The 19998-nt window shown below is 39.8% G+C and overlaps 1 protein-coding gene across 1 annotated transcript in view; it reads right to left on the reverse strand.

Annotated features, from left to right (window-relative positions):
* The window catches only part of LOC137465571 (guanine nucleotide-binding protein G(q) subunit alpha), a 166542-nt gene that overhangs the window by 65828 nt on the left and 80716 nt on the right, over positions 1-19998 (reverse strand). The window contains exon 2 of the mRNA XM_068177651.1: positions 16348-16532. Coding sequence (XP_068033752.1) covers positions 16348-16532 — 185 coding nt within the window. The remainder of the gene's footprint in view (positions 1-16347; positions 16533-19998) is intronic.

Here is a 19998-nt window from a genome sequence, read left to right on the forward strand (position 1 = left end):
GACCCTCCTTCCAAAGATGATATATCCTCTTTTTGTTCCTAAGTTCCTTCAAATCCTTGTTGCCCATCCAGGCTGGACATTTGACTCATCGATTCATCTTTCAGCACACAGGGACAGTCTGTTCTTGTGCCTTCAAGAGTTCTGTTTTGAAGCATGCCCATCCTTCCTGAACTCCTTTGTTTTTAAGGGCAGCTTCCCAAGGAACTCTCCGAGTAAGTCTCTTATATAGGCCAAAGTTTGCCCTCTGGAAGTCCAGTGTAGAAGTTTCATTGATGCCCCACCTTGTTTCACCAAATATTGAAAACTATAATTTTATGATCACTGAGCCCCAGATGGCCTCGAACCACCACATCTCCCACAAACCCATCTATATTTGCAAACAGCAGGTCTAGCATAATTCCTCCCCTGGTAGGCTCACTCACCAGCTGTAACAAGAAGTTGTCCTCCACACACTTCAAGAATCTCCTAGACCGCCTCTTCTCTGCTGTGTTGAGTTCCCAGCAGATGTCTGGCAGGTTAAAGTCATCTACGAGAACAAGGGCTGGTGATCTTGAAACACCCTCCAGCTGCTTGTAGAATAAGTTATTCACCTCTTCATCCTGTTTGGGTGGTCTATAACAGACTCACATCAGGATGTCAGCCTTGTTGGCCTTCCCCCTGATTCTTACCCATAGGCACTCAACCTTATCATCATTAATTTCAATTTCCATGGCATCGAGATCTTCCCTAATATACAGAGCCACCCCTTCATCTCTTCTCCCTTTCCCGCCTCTTCTGACAAGCTTGTTGCCATCCATTGTAGCACTCCAGTTATGCGAGTCATCCCACCACGTTTCCGTGATGGCAACTACATCATAGCTCTGCAGCTGCACCATGGCCTCCAGTTCTTCTTGTTTGTTACCCATGCTGCATGCATTAGTGTACATGCACTTCAACTGGGCTACTGATTTCACCCCCGACTCTGGCTTACCACCACTGGGCTTGTTTCTGGAGAGCCTAGTGGCATCCCCTTCCCCCTTCGAACCTAGTTTAAAGCCCTCTCAATGAGTCCCATCAGTTCATGGGCTAGAATCCTTTTGCCCTTAATAGATAGGAGCTCATCTGGCTCCAGCAGGCCAGGTGTCTTAAAAGTTGCCTCATGATCAAAGAACCCAAAATTCTGCCAATGGCACCAGCCCTTAAGCCACTTGTTGATAATGTGGGTTCTCCTGTCCCTTTCATCATTTGTCCCTGCTATCAAAGGGACTGAGCAGAACACCACCTCTGCTCCTGCCCCATCAACCAATCGACCCAGAGCCTTGAAGTCCCTTTTAATTGCCCTGGTGCTCTTCTTTTCAGTCTCATCACTGCCCGCCTGGAGTATCCGCAGTGGGTAATAATCAGAGGGCTGAATCAGTTAAGGGAGTGTCCCAGTGATATCCTGTACCTGGGCCCCAGGGAGGCAGGAGACTTCCCTGTGGGATGGGTTCAGTCGACATACAGGGCCCCCTGTTCCCCCTCAGAAGGGAGTCAACTACTATGACTACCCTTCTTTTCTTTTTAATAATAGAGGTAGTGATCCATCTGACAGACGAAGTGCAATTGGGAGACTCTCCAGGCAGATCATTTTCTTTGATGTCATCTGGCTGACCCTCCTTATCCAGGGCCTCATATCTATTCTGAAGTGACACCTGGGTAGGTGATAGGGGTCGGGAGGTATTTTTATTAACTCTTTGAGTAGGGACCCATTTCCACTCCCTTTCATCTACTAGGTCTCCTCCTTCTGCCTGATGGTAAGAGGCATGGGAGTCCTCTGACTCCTGATGAGCTTCTCTCAGGGATGGAAAGGTAAAACTCCACCAGTCTATTTCCCTTTCACTTTCCCTAATACTCCTTAGTCTTTCTACTTCCTCCTTAAGCTCCACCACCAGACAGAGCAGATCATTCACCTGTTTGCACCGCATGCAGCAATCTTTTGCACCATCCCCTGGTACTACTAACAGGCTGAAACACTCCGTGCACAAAGGGGTCTTGACAGATGTGTCCTCCTTGAGGAGTTCTGTTTGGGTTGGTACACTTTTACTAGCTATAGCTTTTGATTGTTTGGAAACCATTGCTGAGGAAAAAAAAAAACGCAAAAACAACCAACCGAACAAAACCCCAACACAAAATAAAACCCCACTATGATGGCTGCAACCCTGCCTGCTTGCCCTGTCTGCGCAAACTGCCATGCAACACCTTCAAAGACATGCCATGTCCCTGTTTGCCTGCTCCTGTTTGCCTGCTCTAGGTCATTGTGCCCCCTAAACCTTCTTTAAATCATCTACCATGGGCAGAGGAAACCCCTTCCTGTGCCTGAATGGCTAATGAGAGGAAAGGAACCACCTGCTCAGCTCCCTTTTAAAATCACCTCTGATGGGTGGAGGAAGGCCCTCCCTGTACCTGAATAACTAACAAGAGGAAGTCATAGCACCCACTGTCTCGTTTTCCTCATTCCACTGCGGTGATGCTAGGAAATGTGAGCATGCCTGTGTTGTGCAAGTTTGAGTCACATCAGTGTTTTACATTTTACCAGGTCTGGACTCTTAGTGGTTTTGTCATCATTTGAGAAAAGGATCTGTAGCACAACCTGGTCTCGCAAGCATTGGATTCATTGCTCCATAGTCTTCCGAGGGCCTTGCTGAAGTTGGAGATCTTCTGGACAAAGGTATCTCTCCTTCACAATGGCCAAGAGTTGCGTCCAGAGGCTGAGGGGTTCAGACCTCCTCGCGATTCCCTGGTCGATACTCATGACACAACAAAGATCCCAAGTGCCTTGTTTTAATACCATCTAAAACGGAACCATCACTGCAGTGTCCCAGACTCAGATCAACAAGCTCAATATACTTGTTGTGTCGTCGGGTGAGGTCTTTCCTGAGATTGCAGAGACTTTCTAAGGATGAAGATTTGGTGATTATTTCTGGTTCTGATTCTTCTGCTTCCTGTGAGGGTCCTGCCTCCCCATCATCATCCATCAGGTGAATGGATTTGGTCTTATACTTCCTTTTCTGGATGGGGGCAACTGCTATTGGCTTAGGCTGCCCTTCTGGTTTAACTGCAGACTGAATGACCATGGTGTCCTCTGATTTGTTCTCCTTACCCTCCGGCTGTAGGTGCTGCTGTATGGTATCGAGCAGTGTGTGATAAGCATTAGCCAGGACCCAGCACAGTGCAATGAGCTGCCCCTCATTGAAGCTGTCATTGCAATTTTATTTCAGATATTTCCCTACCTCATCTGGGTTCTGAATTTGTTCAGGGACAAAATTCCAAACTATTGGGGCAGATTTTTTCTTCAGGACCTGGCCTATATCCTCCCACATTCCATGCCACTCCGGATTTTCCACCACTGTGGCAGATCTCTGAGCAACCACCCTGGAAATCTCAGCCCTGATTCTAACTGGTCATATAGAAGAGAGTTAACAGAAGTAACAACAAAAACACGGTGTCTTTAACATCCAGATGGAAATGAACATTCTCAAAAGGTGATGTGTCAGACCTGAAGGGGAAGAAGGATGTAAAAGGCTGGGAAAAATCATCCCCTACTTTTCTCCTAACAGGCTGGGGGTGATTATTACTAAACCCCCAGAAGTTGCAGCTGAGACCAAGACAGGCAAAATAGCAGCGAATACACATCTCACTGCCTCTGATGTTATCTTAACATAAACTGATATTGCAGAGTGCATCAACAAAGCAATCTTGGTTTGTGTCCCCAATCTGAAAAATAACGATTTCCTAGGCAAATTGTACCATATATACGGAGATGTATATAAGCCTAGGTGCCAGAGACCCATGAATAAACAGGGCAGCATGTTGACCAGTGAGTTCTGTATCCAGTATAAAATGTTCCAGACAAAATTGCAATTTTTCCACTTTCTCTCTCATGCCCCTTAAGTTGGATGACAAATTTGTCTTGGTTTGAAACAAATTAAAGGACAACACTCTGAAATGAGTTGCCTCCTTTTATAGGCTCTAACAAATCCCTTTCCACCAATGAGGAACGAATACAATTGGATATAGGTGAAACAGTAACAGTTTACTAGCAAGTGGAACAGCAACAGGCAAAAAACCCCAAAACAACTAAACCAGTAAATAACCGATGGATAAAACATTGCTAAATCTCACGGATTCCCCCCAAGAACAAAGAGAGACCCAAAATGCTGGGCACATCCCCCCAAGATGGCCCTGTGCAGCCAAGCATGTGGTTTGAAGGACAAAGGGAAAGATGGCGCCAGTCCTCCCCCCACACCCCGCTCCGCTCTGTTTATGTCCCTGATGTCTGGAGCTACAACTGGTATTCTCTGGATCAAGGGCTAGCTAGAAACTCACAGAGGGATGGGACTTCACCTTCCTTGCAGCAGGAGATGACAGGAGCAGGCAAAACAAGGTGGCTGGGCTGGGGCAGCTCATGGTCTTCTCCCCTTGGCTGGGCACCAATGGCGATCTAGACTGGCTTGCTGGAGCGGGGGCCACTCTGCTCAGAATTCGCCCCAAGGCAGTCTCTCCAAGTTGAGGAAAAAAACCAAAAAGAGAGTCCAAAAAGGAAAAGCATCTGCCCGTGCTGCCTCGGCTCTATAGCAAGAAACCAAGAGCCAAACCAAGCAACCAAGAAAGAGCGAGCTCTGCCTAAGGCAAAAATCACGAATCAAAAAAAAGAGTGAGCTGCCTGGAAAAGAGCAGACTTTAAAGCACCTGCCCTACCATCCCCCTGACCTTGTGAGTCTGTTTCTGGCTGCACTGCTGGTCCTTAAAGAGACAGTAATAATTTTTGGGCACAGATGGATATGGAATACAATAACATTTTGGGTTACCCATGGCATGAGCATTTTGTTATATTTTCTCTCCCCTGTCCAGCTGAGGAAAGGGAGTGATAGAGCAGCTTTGGTGGACATCTGGCATCTAGTCAGGGTCAACCCACCACAAATATCCAGTATATTTTGCACTTTTTTAAACAGCTTTATTTTCAATCCTTTAATGTTTTAAATTTTAAAAGGCCAAGGGAGTATTAAAGTTTCAAGCTAACAGAGAAAGTAGAGGAAAGGAAAGGCAGAAAAAAAGAACCAAATGAAACCCAGAAAGTACTGGTTTCATGGAGAAAAAGTAATTAAAAGCCTTACCGCAAAAGATTTCAGCTTTCAAAAGTCCCTTTTCAATCCAGAGTTTGAATGAAGCCAGCTTTAAAAAAATGCATAGGAACATCAAAGAAAACATTAAAAATGTAGAAAAAAGGTTTCTTAAAAATACAAATATTTCATACAAGAAAACACACAATTTTATTAGATTACATGTTGTGAGTTAAGTAAAAAACCCCCACCCTCCAAAAAACTAAAATTATACAAGATTCTTCCTATTTGACTGTGATATGTGCCTTTAAGTTTAGCTTTCAGAAACCGGTACAATGAAATTATTCTGCTCTTTTTACCTTTATTACCAAATTATATAGCAACATATGACATTATGGCTTAGTCATAGAAATGGAGGATGCTGGGTTTTTTTTCATGGAATATCATTATGATTCTAACTCTTAATAAAAATCATAACAGTAAGGAAAACCCTTCCAAACCAAACTATTCACATCTTTTCAGTTTTTAAAAAAGAAGATTGATAACATATTACCTTTGCATTTACACCCAGTTCAAAAGAAATACTGAAATACACTGCAGAAAAGTTCTGTTATGTCAGAACACCTGTTAAAATACTTAGATGAGACAGGAAGCTTGTTTCTGCACAACTATAAGTTCTAGTGGAGTCCGAGTGCACTCTGCAGGTGTAAAAGCTATTCATGTTTTGTACTCAGCAGATTTGAGTTTTAAATGATCCTTGATGGATCTTTGAATTATTGGTGCTACTATAGTTCTCCAATGTCAAGCACCTAGTTGAGCAGAAACAGCAGTAAAGAATTGTGGTGGGTTGACCTTGGCTGGATGCCAGGTGCCCAAAGCCCCTCTATCACTCCCCTTCTCAACTGAACAGAGGAAAGAAAATATAATGAAAAGCTCATGGGTTGAGATAAGGGCAAGGAGAGATCACTCACCAAATACTGTCATGGGCAAAACAGACTCAGCTTAGGGAAATTAGTTTATTACCAATCAAATCAGAGCAGGATAATGAGAAAGAAAACTAAATCTTAAAAACACCTCCCCCCCACCTCTCCCTCCTTCCTGAGTTTAATATTACTAACAATTTTCTCTATCTCCTCCCCCAGTGGTATAGGGGGACAAGAAATGGAGTTTGTGGTCAGTTTGTCACACATTGTTTCTGCTGCTCCTTCCTCCTCAGGGGGACCACTCCGCACACTCTTTCCCTGTTCCAGCGCAGGTCCCTTCCACAGGGTGCAGTCCTTCAGGAACAGGCTGCTCCCAATGTGACTACCCTGCAGTTTCACAAGTCCTACCAACAAACCTGCTTGAGCGTGGGCTCCTCTCCACAGGTCCACAGGTGCTGCCAGGACCCTGCTCCAGCACAGGCTTCCCACAGGGTCACAGCCACCTTCAGTCATTCACCTGCTTCAGCGTGGGTCCCTTCCACAGGGTGCAGTCCTTCAGAAACAGACTGCTCTAGCATGAGTCCTCCACGAGAGTCACAACTCCTGCCAGCAAATATGCTCTAGCGTGGGCTCCTCTCTCCACAGGTCCTGCAAGGACCCTGCTCCAGTGCAGGCTTCCCACAGGCTTACAGACTCCTTCAAGCATCCACCTGCTCCAGTGTGGGTCTCCTCCACGGGCTGCAGGTGGATCTCTGCTCCCCCATTGACCTCCCTGGGCTGCAGGGGCACAGCTGCCTCACCATGGTCTTGCACCATGAGCTTGCATCATGGGCTGCAGGGGAATCAGCTCTGGCACCTGAAGCACCTCCTGCCCCTCCTTCTCCACTGACCTCGGGGTCTGCAGAGTTGTTCCTCTCACATATTCTCACTCCTCTCTTCTGGCTGCAGTTGCTGTTGCACAGGATTTTTTCCCTGCTTCAATATGTTATCCCAGAGGTGGTACCACCATCACTGATGGGCTTGGCCTTGGTCATCAATGGGTCTTTCCTGAAGCTAGCTGGCATTGGCTCTATCAAACATAGGGGGAGCTTCTGGCAGCTTCTCACAAAAGCCACGCCTGTACCTCCCCCCTAGCAAAACCTTGCCATGCAAACCCAATACAAGAATAAACTACTGGACTACCACAAAAATAATTTAACAAACATTAATAGAAACGAGCACACAAAAATTTGATTTCCATTATGTTCTAAACCTCTTAACAAATGTAAAACAACATAGTGTGGACCTATAAATGGTACAGTTAGAAAAAAAAACATTTGCTGTCAGACTTTCCAAAGTCAAGGTGGTGCTTCTTTTCTACAACAGACACAGCAAAACTTCTGTAGATTACAAATAGATATAGACTAGGTAAGAAAAATATGATCAAACAAAATCCAATGTCAATAATTTTGATCTCTGTGTTTTTCTTTTTTTTGGATCAACAGAAATAAAAACATAAAAATAGTCATGAAGTGGTGCAATTGGCAGTCCAAAGACTGCTATGGGATTCACAGGAGTTACACAACTTCAGTGTTAATACCTCTTTACTCCAGGGCATGTTTCCATTCTGTCTTCACCCAGTATATGTCTGTACCAGAGTCCAGAAAGGAAACAAGTGTGCCCAAGACCTTTTTTATGCTCCAGTGACAGTTAATTTTTTGTATAACCTGTACAATTGACAGCACTTGGTTCTCTGGCCCAAAAAAATAGCTGGATAAAGACTGAAGGCAAGATGCAAAGAAAGTATGCACATCCCAAGAGTGTTCATTTATCTGCTTGTACAGCAACAATACATGCTGAGAGCATATGTTCTCAAAACAAGGGTCGTAGCTTATTAAAGAAAATAAAATCTAAAAATGGAGGAACATCTTCAAACAAACTACTTGTCACATAAGTTACATTTTGAAAATATTCAAGAAAAGCTTCAAATTTGCAAAACATGTGCGTGCACTCTATAGCTGCACTGTATACAAGCTAGCTAACAAGGTTAACTAAAACAAAAGAAGCCAAATTTAAACTCTGCCCTATTGGTTACAGGAAGAAAAATGCAAAGTCATCAACCTTAAACTTATTTAGCATGAAAATACCTGAATTATAACAGTTTTTTCACAGTATTACTTACCCCAGCCAATGCATACATTTAATGAACTCTAATGCACATGAGAATTAGAGAAGTGAAAGAAGGGATTCAAAGCAACTCTGTCTCAGTTACCCTTTGAACCCAATACTAAGCTCTGTTTTGTCAAACTGAAGACTGTTCACAGAAGTCATTTGCTCATAACAAATCATTTTCTTCTTATCCAATATCTTAGGTCCACCATAATAGTAACTAATCTACAGAAACCAGTCAAAATGTATATATTTTTTTTCCAAAACTGAGGCATGCAACAGAGGCTTTGTCCTTTGAGTCTGGAAAAGCATATTGTCAAAACAAAATTAACACCAATAATGTCATAGCTAAGATTTTTCTTCGCCCACCTCCTGTTCCAGAAATAAAACACTGGTCCTTTTTCTCATGCCTCACTTTTAGGTAGTCACCTAAAGTTAGATTTTGTATTCACTTTGTTGTAATAATGGAGGTACATAGGTCCATATTCTGAAATCAGGTAGGCATGTGATCAGAATTGCATAGTGCGAATATGTAATAAACTCTAATGTTTCGATTTTATACCTACTTTAAGCAGGAGGAAAAGAATACAAAAAAAAATTTCAACAATCAAAGTAATTATGAGAATACCTCTATCAGGCAATGCATCCCACTAAAAATACAAAACTACTAGTACTGCCACCAATAATAAAAAAACCAAACACTTGATAAAAAAAAAGTTGGTTAATTTCTAATATTTAAAGAACCTCCAAAATTAATTTGCTTAATATTTAGACAATTTTTTAAACCAAACCTAAACTGTATAATGAGGAAGCTTTCTCGCATTTCAGACGTGTGCTGGTTTTGCATTAATTGATTTGTGGTGAGAAGGGAAATTAAAGACAGGCAAGCCTGGGAAAAGCTCTCTTTCTTCTGGCTTTTAGAGAGAGAAGTTCTCTCTCCCCCTCCTGGCGTGTTGGCCGAGCAGGGGGAGGGGAGGCTGTGGGACCCGTCCAAAGCCGGTCTGGGCCCCAGTGGCTGTCGGGCAGGAAAGGGGAGGCTATCGGCCCCCGCGTGCTGCAACTGAGTCCTAGCCTAGCTACTGAGATCCTAGCCGCTCCCCTATCCTCCCAGCATGGCCGCTGAAGAAACTTTCATCTTCATTGTATACAGCTCCTGCCGAAATCACATGACCATCCACAGGCCTGGGCGAGGCACAGATGAAACTTGCAAAACATCAATCCTATCTCGAGTGAAAGAAAAGAGTGAAGACACATAGAAGACAACATGCGACACTGAGGTCAGTAAAGAAGTCAAATTCCAGATCAGAGGAGAATGAGGACATGCCTTAGTTTTGGGGTGAAATCCTCTTGTAAAGCTATGGAAAAGAATATAATTGATACATCAGACTCTTTTTCCCTATAACTCATTAAATGCATTGGAGGGATGTAGCATTCTAACCACAGCCATGAACAGAGGCACTAGTGTTGAAATAAGCAGATGTTGCAGTAGCTGTGATCAAATGAGAAGTTTGAACAGAGAGAAATGAGAGAGATGAGAAACCCTGCCCCAGGAATAGAAGAAGAAAACCTCTGTTTCCCAGAGATAAATGAACTTTTGTTTTTATGCTAGAACAGCTCATCCTTGAAAATAGCACCCCAATAAGTTGACATGGCCCAGGAACGCAGCTGTGGGAAGGCTGTGAAAGATAGGAGGGACTTTACAAATGCAGATTTCTGGGCGGCTGCTATTCCTGGAAATTGAAGCCACAAGAGAACTGTTTCTTGTGGAGAAATCTCCATGGCATGGCAAGAGAGACTCCTCTTCCTAAGTGAACTGAAGAAAGACTATTCTAGAGGTGGTAAACTGACTGGAAATACCAGGTTTTGTCTCTGTACATTGTCAGTGAGAAAGGAAAGAAGAGTTGGGGGAGGAAAAGTGTTTTAAAGGTTTATTCTGATTCTTATTATTCTTCTTTTAGTTCTGTTAACAAAGTTTTCTTTATATCCTTTAAAGTTTGAGCCTGTTTTGCTCTCTTGTTAATTCTTATCGCGTAACAGAAAAGGAGTAAATAATTCTAGTGGGTGCATTGGCATTTGTCCAGCACTCAACCCACCACATTATTTGGTGCTGAAACCCAAGAAACAAAAAATTAGCAAACCAAAGCCACTACAGGATGTTACAACTTTTACCACATAGGAAGTGAAAACTAAAAAAGAGAGACCAATAAAATCTTGAGAAAAAATGGCCCATTTTTGCTGACAGTTTCTTAATTCATGGCAGTAAATCTTCTTTCAAGCAAATCTTGTGAGTTAGTAAAAATGAACAATGAAGACATGAGACTGAAAAGCTTTTAGTAATTTCACATAACATAAATGGAACATAACTGCATCAGTTAGTTTCCCAAAAAGTGTTTACTAGGGGTAGAAAATATTTTCCAAAGTTTCAGAGAGTTTTAAGAAAATATTTCAATCTGAAATTATTTCAGAATTGAATACTGGATTATGTAAACACAATTTGTACAAATGAATTAACTAAATAGGAAGTTAACAAATATTTTGCTCTAAGAAAAAAATTATATATAATATAAATACCCATACAGATATTAAACTACTGCTAATGAAGGAAAAAAATCAGAATAGTTTCAAGACTGTGACATCTTACTCATTACCATAAAATAAACTCCAAACCTCTATTACATAGAAAAGTTGCCCTGAGAGTATTTCACATTTTTATTGTCAGAATGCATGGTCATATGAATATTTCTTTTCAGACACTCAATAAGAAAAATAACTGTAACAAGCATATCTAAAGTAAAATAGAAAGAATACTTATAAAAAGAAACAACAATGACAAAAAAAAAAACTAGAAACATCTTGTATAATTACTGTCCTTTAACATCTGCAGGAGCTATCACAAAATCTACAAGAATCTGTAAGCAAATATTTTAACCACCCATTCTCCCTACTAGGAGTAAAATGGTGGAATTGGAAAGATAAAACATGGACGCCACACCCCACACATATGCCTTTGTATTTGACTTCTCATTTCCCATTAGTAAAGGGTAGTTAATCACTTAAAATATTATGTTCCAAAAAAGATAAAGTGCTTCTCTTAAAATAAAATATAAAAGAAGGAATGAAGAAATTTTAATGCACTGAAATATGAGTAGCTAACATTGAGCTTTCAAATTTATGCCTACAGTATTCTATATCTGGCATATATATTAAATAATCTGGGTCCTAGTCATTTCAAAATTAAATATTAGCACATGCATGAACTTCAGTGTGATTAATTCATTTAATTTTGTGGGCTTGAGGCTGTTTTAAAATGCGAACAAAAGATATTTTTAGATCTTTGAGTGACTCTGCTAACCCATCTTACCTCTGATAGACAATAATTTTTCCTAAACTTGGAAAAAATGTAATCTAAAAGTCACTTCTGTTGGGTTAAAAATGAAAAAGTAAAGAAGAATATAGGAGATGGAAACAAATAATTTATAAAATCATTGGAGCAATACAGGCAAATGCAAGAAATTTCAGCTCTAACCAAAAGGTAAACAAAAAAGGGAAGTAAGCAATGACTTTAAAAAAATTGCTTTAAATGTAATGAAAAATGAAAACAATAGAGAGTAGGACAATATGGTCAGAGATAAACAGATAAAAACTTTATAAGGTCAAATGTAAAATAAAACAGGAAAGAGACCAGCTAGGTAAGTGAGAAAGAAATGACTGACAGAGGAAGACAGTTAAAAAGAAAAGCAGTTAGGGGTAGACTGAGTTCTGCTTCGGATTGTGGAAGTTTATTCTTTATGAAGCACTGAAGAAAAAAATGTTCATGGCTTTATTGAAGCCCTCTTTAAAGCAAATCCTCATAGGAGGAAATGTAAAGCTATTGGGGAACCAGCTTTTACCTCATATCAAACAAGGCTCATGAACAAAAAAAAGTAATCTTTAATTTATTTATCTGCATAGATGTTAATTGATTACAATACTTGAAATCTTATGGCACTCTTTTCCATATTGGCTTGCTCTTAGGTAATCTATTTCTTGTGGAAAAAAATTGCATCAGTAGCTTCACAGTATTAGAAGCATTTAATTGACTGCAAGACTTATTTACTGGGTAATTTTTCTTTAGTTTTGTGTGTCTGGAGGAAGACATCTGAGAGTACTAGGAGCACTAACTAACATGACTAGTATAAATCCCTTTTTCCTGCAACCTGCTTTTAAGCTCTCTGTTTCAGCTTTGAGTTGCTGAAGAATACTTTTTACAAAGATGGCATAGTTCAGTTTTTTATTATGTGTATTCCAGACCAATAATCTATTCTTCAGAAGCATTTCATTTCAATATCCCAAAAATATAATAATTCTTTTTTAGAAGGCCATAAATCCTGCAGATTCCACATCATCTGAGAGTCAATGCATCTCACACACAGCTTGCATGCTGATGCTTGGGATTCAATCCTTCATACTCTTTGAATACCAGGTAAGGTATATGAGGGAGGTCCTTTTCTCCAACCTATGTTGTTCACATAGCCCTAATGTTTAGACTATACCTACTTTAACCAGGGAGAAAAAAAATGTCATGTGAAATTACTACTTTGTTGTTCAACATGAAATTTCACTGAAGAGATCCAAAACTTTTAAGACTCTACTACTTGAGATAAGAATTTATGTAATTTGACTCCATACCTGATGATGACAGCTTACTTTTGTGTTTGTGTCCTGGGGTGACTTTATGTTGCTGAATTGTATCCCCATTTGTCTGTTTAGTCCAGAAATAAGTTTTGCACCTTTAAGACTGGTTCTGAGAGTGAAAGGGGGGAGAGAAGAAGTGCACAGTTTGTTTTCAGAAGCTGCACTCACTCCTCCATATTCCTTCTCCTGGACTGTTGTCTGCAGGTGGACAGACAGCGGGACAGAGCCCTCCTTTGCTTTTAGTTAGTTTTTAGCTAACTGAGGCAGAGAAGTTCCCTGAACTGTGGTTTTTCTTTTTCTTGGAATTGTTTAAACCTGATCTGGAATGAACACCCAGAAGAGCACAGGCAGCTCGCACCTGTGGCTCACCTGGGCCTGGGCCGTGGCATTTCCAGTGCCAGAGGGACTGATAACAGACTGGATGAGTCGAGCTGCAACCCACGAAAAGGACTTTCTGAGTTTGTCATCTCTTCAGATTGGCAAAAGGTTTTATTGTTTAATATTGTTCATTTTTTGTGCTGGTGAATGCTTTGCCTGTTAAATAAACAGGTTTTTCCCACTTTTCTCCAAGGAAATCTTTTCCCGAACCAGTTGGGGGAGGGGCCACTTGAATCTGCTTTCTAGAGGAACCCCTTTGGAGGTTTTCTCTGAAATTTACCCTAAACCAGGACAGTTTGTTACAGTAGATTACTTCTATGGGGGTGGGGGTGTGGAGCTATTAACAATGTAAACTTGACCTTGAAGACAAATTCAGTAAGATTTTGGACTTTAAAATCATTTTCCTATAGCTGCTTTTTTTAATTTTTAAACATTTCCTATAGGGAAATAGGCTTAAATAAAAAAACAACTTCACCAATGGAAACAACTTACAGCAAAATTCTTGGTCTACTTTAAGGCATCATTTTATGTTTTCAGTCCCTATAGTTTCTTGTAACCTGCTCTATCTTACATTAGATATCTTGTTATAAATATTTAAGAAGTCTCATGGGAAATTATATATATTAATTCAAATAAGATTTTCTGCCTGATAACCACTGCTGAGTGACATCTTCCTGACAGTCTGTAAGAAGATGCAACTGTCTTCTGGAAATAAGACTGAAAGGGAACAATAATGGGTAAAAGTGGTAGTAGTTCTTTAGCACAGTAGTAAATTTATTTAGTAAAAGTTCTGTAACAACAGGAGAGGAAAAATAAAAAACCTTCCTTCAGCAATATTAGACATGAAGAAAGATAGAAAAGGAGAAACGGGGGACTACATTACCTGGAGCAATGACTTCTAAGCCATTATGGACAACACTGGGAATTCCAGAAGATAAAAATTTTAATGTTTTAATTCAGAATTTGAAAGTATTGACAGGAGCATAAATACACAGGTCAGACTTCTAAAAAGACAATTTGAAAAATGATTTTAAAATGTATATAAGATTTTTTTAATTGAATTTGAATGCCAGTGGCTGCACATGAGTTACTAATGTACATTCACAGAAACTTTGCAGACAGGCAATTTTGAGAATTGCTCAAGTCCATTTCTGTAAAAAAAAAAGGACAAAAAAGCCCACCTAAGACTTTCTGTATTTTATAAACTGCTTTTCCAAAATTCAAGATGCATATAAAAAATTCAAAATTTCTGGTTAAAAATAAATGGAAACACATTAACAGTTTACTCAAATGGAAACTAAATACCTAGTCCATAAGCCACCATTTCCTATGTCACATCCCTAAGATATAACCCTCACCTATTATCTTAAAGCTCAGTAGAGCTCATATTCTGAAACTGACAAGACAAAAAAGTGTGATGAAAAGTGTGATGAAGTATGATACAATGCCTTACCATCAGTTTTGAGACATTACAATGTAAACAGTAATGTTTCTCAATTGACTTTCATTATTCTGATAATAAATATTTCAAAGATCCTAGATTGTTATAGGACAATGAATATATAGGACAATGAATTTCAGACTCTGCCTCTTTATTATATCACTTACTATGAAGCCAACACAACACTGGAAGAACTAACTTCCTTAACTTAGAACATGCCTCTTCCTACACTGATATTAAAATAATCCAGCCTGGATGTCATTTTTTTACACTGCAAAAAGATCACAAATGTCTACCTAACTGGACTTTTTGAATTTGATAAGTGTCACTTCACTCTCTTTTCTTTAGGCTCAGCAATACAAACATCAGCTTGAGCTGTAGTTTTCTAAGCTACTGTGCAAGACAAGTACTGTGCAAAAAATATGCAGTTACTTGAACTGTGAGATATTCTCTAGAGACCAATTTTTTTATATGAGATTCAAATCAACAGGAAATGCCCTTCCTGTGTTTTTTTAGGTTGCAAGGCTAATGAATTTACTTTCTCAATGGAGAAAAAAAGGAGGGAGGTGGAGAAATAAGTTTGCATTTTTAATTTCCTTGAATTAAAAAATCCCCAAGTTTTTAAAGGAATTGCATCTAGAACCTGGCAACTTTGGCCAGTTGTACTTTAATCCACACCTAGAACTGATGGAAATGCTTTTGAAGGAGGTGAGTGCAAAGATAGACTCACTTACTTTAAGTCAAGGTATTTTTATATAGAGAAATGAACAGCTCTAATTAGAAAGGTCTGGCCACACATATACAGCTATGACACATCTAAATCACTACAACTATACAAAAACAGCCTTTATAAACTGAACACTAAATTTGAACAATACAAAACACTTTGCAGTATAATACAAGAAAACAATTTCATAATTTATGATTAGGACTTCCATATACTACATCAAAATGGCTGTCAGTACCGATTCTGAAAAAAAAATGTGCGCTTCACAATCAACTAAGTCTTCAAGTCAGCTTGTTAGGAAATTCAGTGCTTTATGTACAACGAAAACATGGAGCTGAAATACACATGCAAATTTCCGTTTTAATACTAGTTATGCCAGTTATACATTTGATTTTAAATGGGAAATTTCTGAATGGAACGAAAATTAAAAGAAGTCAGATTAATCAAAGATAAACCTTATAAAATGCTTTAAATGTATTTTCTTTCAAAGTTTCAATGATGTCATCACTTTCAAAAGAATTTACTTATTCTAAGGCCTTGTATCAAGAGTTTTATTTCATAATATACTCACACACAAGCTGATATTCTCACCTATTTTTCTAATATTTTCCCCCCCACACATAATATTAATGGAAAACCTTAAGTAGTACTGGTACAAACCAGAAAAATTACTTAACTGTGCTCTGGCCAGAACATGAGCTGGGAGGAAAGTAAAAAAGATAATTAAAGTCACAGGCAAACAGCAGCCTACCCTCTACCCTCTTGCTATGACAAAGCCCCCAAACATCTTGATAAGAACAGCACCTGTGTTGTCAGAGCAGTGCAAAGGGCAGAGAAGTAGAGGCAGGACTGGAAGAAGCCCTTTTCTTCTAAACTTTCGGTAGAATATAATTTGTGATTTATAATTTTTAGAGACCTTCAGTACATTTCCTAAAGATAAAAGAGGAAACATTTCAGCTATGAAAATAAAAATCTCACCTTATTATGGTCATACTTGTATGGGATTTTGAGGGTATCCATTGCTCTGATTATGGTCTGCATTGCTGCAAATATATTCTGGTACACCAATTTCGTAAAGCCCCTTTTGTCTTCATCAGAGTAACCTGATCCATGAATGATTCTCATCTGCTTGATGAACGTGCTTTTGCCACTCTCTCCTGTGCCTGCAAGACAAATAAGAATATACTTTAGCCAGTGGACACAAACATGACTTTTCTGCACAAAGTGGACAGGTTGTTAAGTTCAGGGCAAAACACTGTCAAGTGGTTGTGGTGCTTGCAAGGTGCTTGCTTCAATATCAAGACAGCAGTAACACAGTAACTGCTGAGGCAACATTGAATTAAAAAATTTATTTTGAAGACAAAATAAAAGCAGAAAAAAATAGCAATGAGTTAATAACTAAAACAAAACTTCTCAAAAAAATCTAGAATACACCACTGGGAATTTAAAATTATAAGCATAAAATTCCAATCCCAAAGATATAGTTTGCAACTATAGGGAATTGCTATTAGATTTTCTATCACAAAAAAATCATAGAGTAAGAAGAAAAATTAGCCTGTGTGGCCAACTTTCAGAACATTATGGTAAGCAGCAATATACAACCAATACATAATTGTTAGAAAGCCAAAAATATAGCAATTATAGTTGTGCAAACTTCAATCTCAAAAATATATAAAATTAGCTTTAAGTAAAATTTGGCTTGTATTTGTTAATGGACAGTCATTACTTCCTTTAAATTTCTTTGCGTCTTTGTACTTTACACACAGCATAAATAACTAATAAATTAATATTCTGAATGTTTACCAATTTAAAGTTAAGATTTGCTTGTTTGAAATTTTGCACAAAATATATCACACAGCATTTTTTCCTTTGGCAAAATTCAGTCTCTCTGTGATTAGCTGAGCTTATCTAAGCAAACAAATCATATGAATGCTTTATAAGAAGAAATTGATATTTAAAACAGTTGCACAGCCATATGAATGATGTATGTACACCTAGCTATTTAGCTCCCTAAGAAATGCAACACATTTAAATGCATGCAGTACTTAGCCTTTCAGCCTAGATTCTATTTTGATAATTTTTACAAAGCTTTCAGGCCTCATTTATGATATAATACTTGGCTACCAGGACAAAAAAGCCTTAGGCTTTACATGATGTTTTAGGTATCTCAGAGTAGTGCATTTCACAAGCAGCGCAATGTTGCAGTACAAGCTGATTCATACTGAACATTAATCCGGTTATAAATAAGAAATCCAGCCCAGTTCCATAAACCAGCCTCTGGGCTGACTGACAGAGGTTTCAACCAATAACAACTCTCCTAAAGTACAAGCATTTGACTGGTTCAGAGTCTAGGAGGTGTGGAGATTAGACCAATGACTGTTTAGAGCCGGGAGTTTTTGAATTGCCTATAAAAGCAAGCCCCAAACAATAAAACACACTGTTTGGCTGATGAGCAATGGAGGTCTGTCATATGTTACGTCGCAGACGCACAAACATCACGTGACAGTGCAATGCAAGGTTAAAGCATGATTCTGTGCTTAAAACTCAAGTATTTCAGGTAATACACCTCAAAATCTAACCTCAAAGTCTCTACAAGATTTTCTCTTTACTGTGTGTGACTGTTCATTAAACTCCCGCTTAAATTTTTGGCTATCACAGCTCATGCTAAGGAATTATGTATGCTAGGAGCAGAGCCATTAAATCAAAGTCAAGCACTAAGTAGGCAGGACAGGTGGCCAAAAATAGCTAAAGGGCCATTATACAACCATTATCACCTTCAAATTGTTGTTTCCAGGAGCTGTTATCTTTTGTTTGGCAGTCTGGTCAGAATCTGCTAAACTATGGAAATGCTATAGACCAAATCTCTAAGATGGAGAGTATAGAACACCAGCTTACCTAAAAAGCTTTTGAAGTATATTCAACAGCAGTTGGACTGCTGAGGCTTTCATGCTTCCTGGTTTGATACAGGACATGCCTGCACTGTGATGGAAAAGGAAGGATGAGCACTCTCACTGTCGGCTAGGCAACTAATTATTTTCTTTTCCTCATAGGTGTGTTACCAGATGATAAATGGCCTACACCTAATGAGCTAACAAAATGCTTATTCTCCGAAACTACTGGCCTACGGAAACTGCACAATGCCCATTGTGTAAGAAGGAGAACCGGAAGTTCGCTAGCCTCAGTGTCCTGCCAACTCAGCCAGGTCACCTGGAACACTGGGGTCTATGACCACCAGAGACCACCAGAGAGACCCCAAGGACAGAAGAACGCATGAGTAAAGGGGAGGGGAAATATGTTAATGATTTCAGGGAAATGATTATCACATGTTTGTTTAGTCTGGGACAATCAATGAATATGTATGCAAAATACAGTATCTAAACAGAAACTTTCCTGTACCCAGCATGCACGGCTTTGGGAGGAGCTACCCCCCCCCCCCCCGTGCATCCGGCCAAATAAAGAATGCCTGCTTCTTAATGCTACATTGGTGTTAAGGGGTTTCTTATTTTACCAAAATTTTGGTAACGGTTTTGGCAACCGAGATGGGACAGAGTCCTGATTTTCAATGGATCTGAGGGATCACAGGACTTCCAGCCAGCACTGAGGGATTCTCGGGGAGAACCTTTGATCCCTGGTCTGAAAAAAATCGTAGTAAGACCCCATGTAAAATAAAGGCATTCTTTACTTTACTCTAAAGGTGTTAACTGTTAACCTACTTATAAGGCACAGCAAAAGCTACACAGGGTTTGGTTAAAAGGTACCTAAGGTGAGAAAATGAAAGGGTTAGAGTCCCTTCGAAAGGGAAGGGTTAGAGTCCCTTCTAAGGAGCTCCTAAACAGTAATTTGTTATAATGGGAAACAAAACCTCAAAAGGGGTATCACAGGTGTCACCGCTGGGATGTATCTTGAAACACTGGAAAATAATTTGGGGTATTCCCCTCATGCGTGAAAAACTTACAATTCTGTAATTAGTGGTAGCCACTTTACATGCAGGAAGATCAAAAGAAGTGGTCTAAGGATGGAACCTTACAGTATTATACCATGTTGCAATTAATGTTGTTTTGTAAAAGGGAAAATAAGTGGAATGAAGTTCCTTATGTTGACTTGTTTTTCACCCTAAGAAATCATCCAGAGTGGCACAAGGAATGTGGGAGGATGTGGATATCCTCAGTTCAGTCAGAGAGAAAAAGTTTTCTGCCAGGCTAAGCCTGGGAAAAAGTCCAGGAGGAATGTAAACAATCTATTATCTTGTTTTCTGTTCATATTGTTTATAGATATGTTTTACCACACTGACCTAAGTCCAAGTGGGCCAATCAGGTGAAATGTTTTTACTTTAAGACCAATGAAATTAATGTTCATGATGTTCTCTGTAAAAGAGAGAGGTGCTTTTGAATAAAGATCGTTCTTTGCCTTAAGGAGTCTCTTCATTCCCGTCCCTGCCTCAACAGCGACATCTGGTGACCCCATCTGGTACTGCAGCCTGGGCTGAAGAGCTGAGACCCCGCTTTCGTCGGGGGGACTTCGCGGCCGAGGCTGAACGCCAACAGCCTGGAGGCTCTGGTCGGACACCTTTGCCCTCTTGAGTGAGGTAATGATGGAACCCCGTGTCTACCAGAGAAGACTTGGTCCTGT

The sequence above is a fragment of the Anomalospiza imberbis genome (assembly GCF_031753505.1).
Source record: "Anomalospiza imberbis isolate Cuckoo-Finch-1a 21T00152 chromosome W unlocalized genomic scaffold, ASM3175350v1 scaffold_31, whole genome shotgun sequence".
In the NCBI taxonomy this organism is placed as follows: Eukaryota; Metazoa; Chordata; class Aves; order Passeriformes; family Viduidae; genus Anomalospiza; species Anomalospiza imberbis.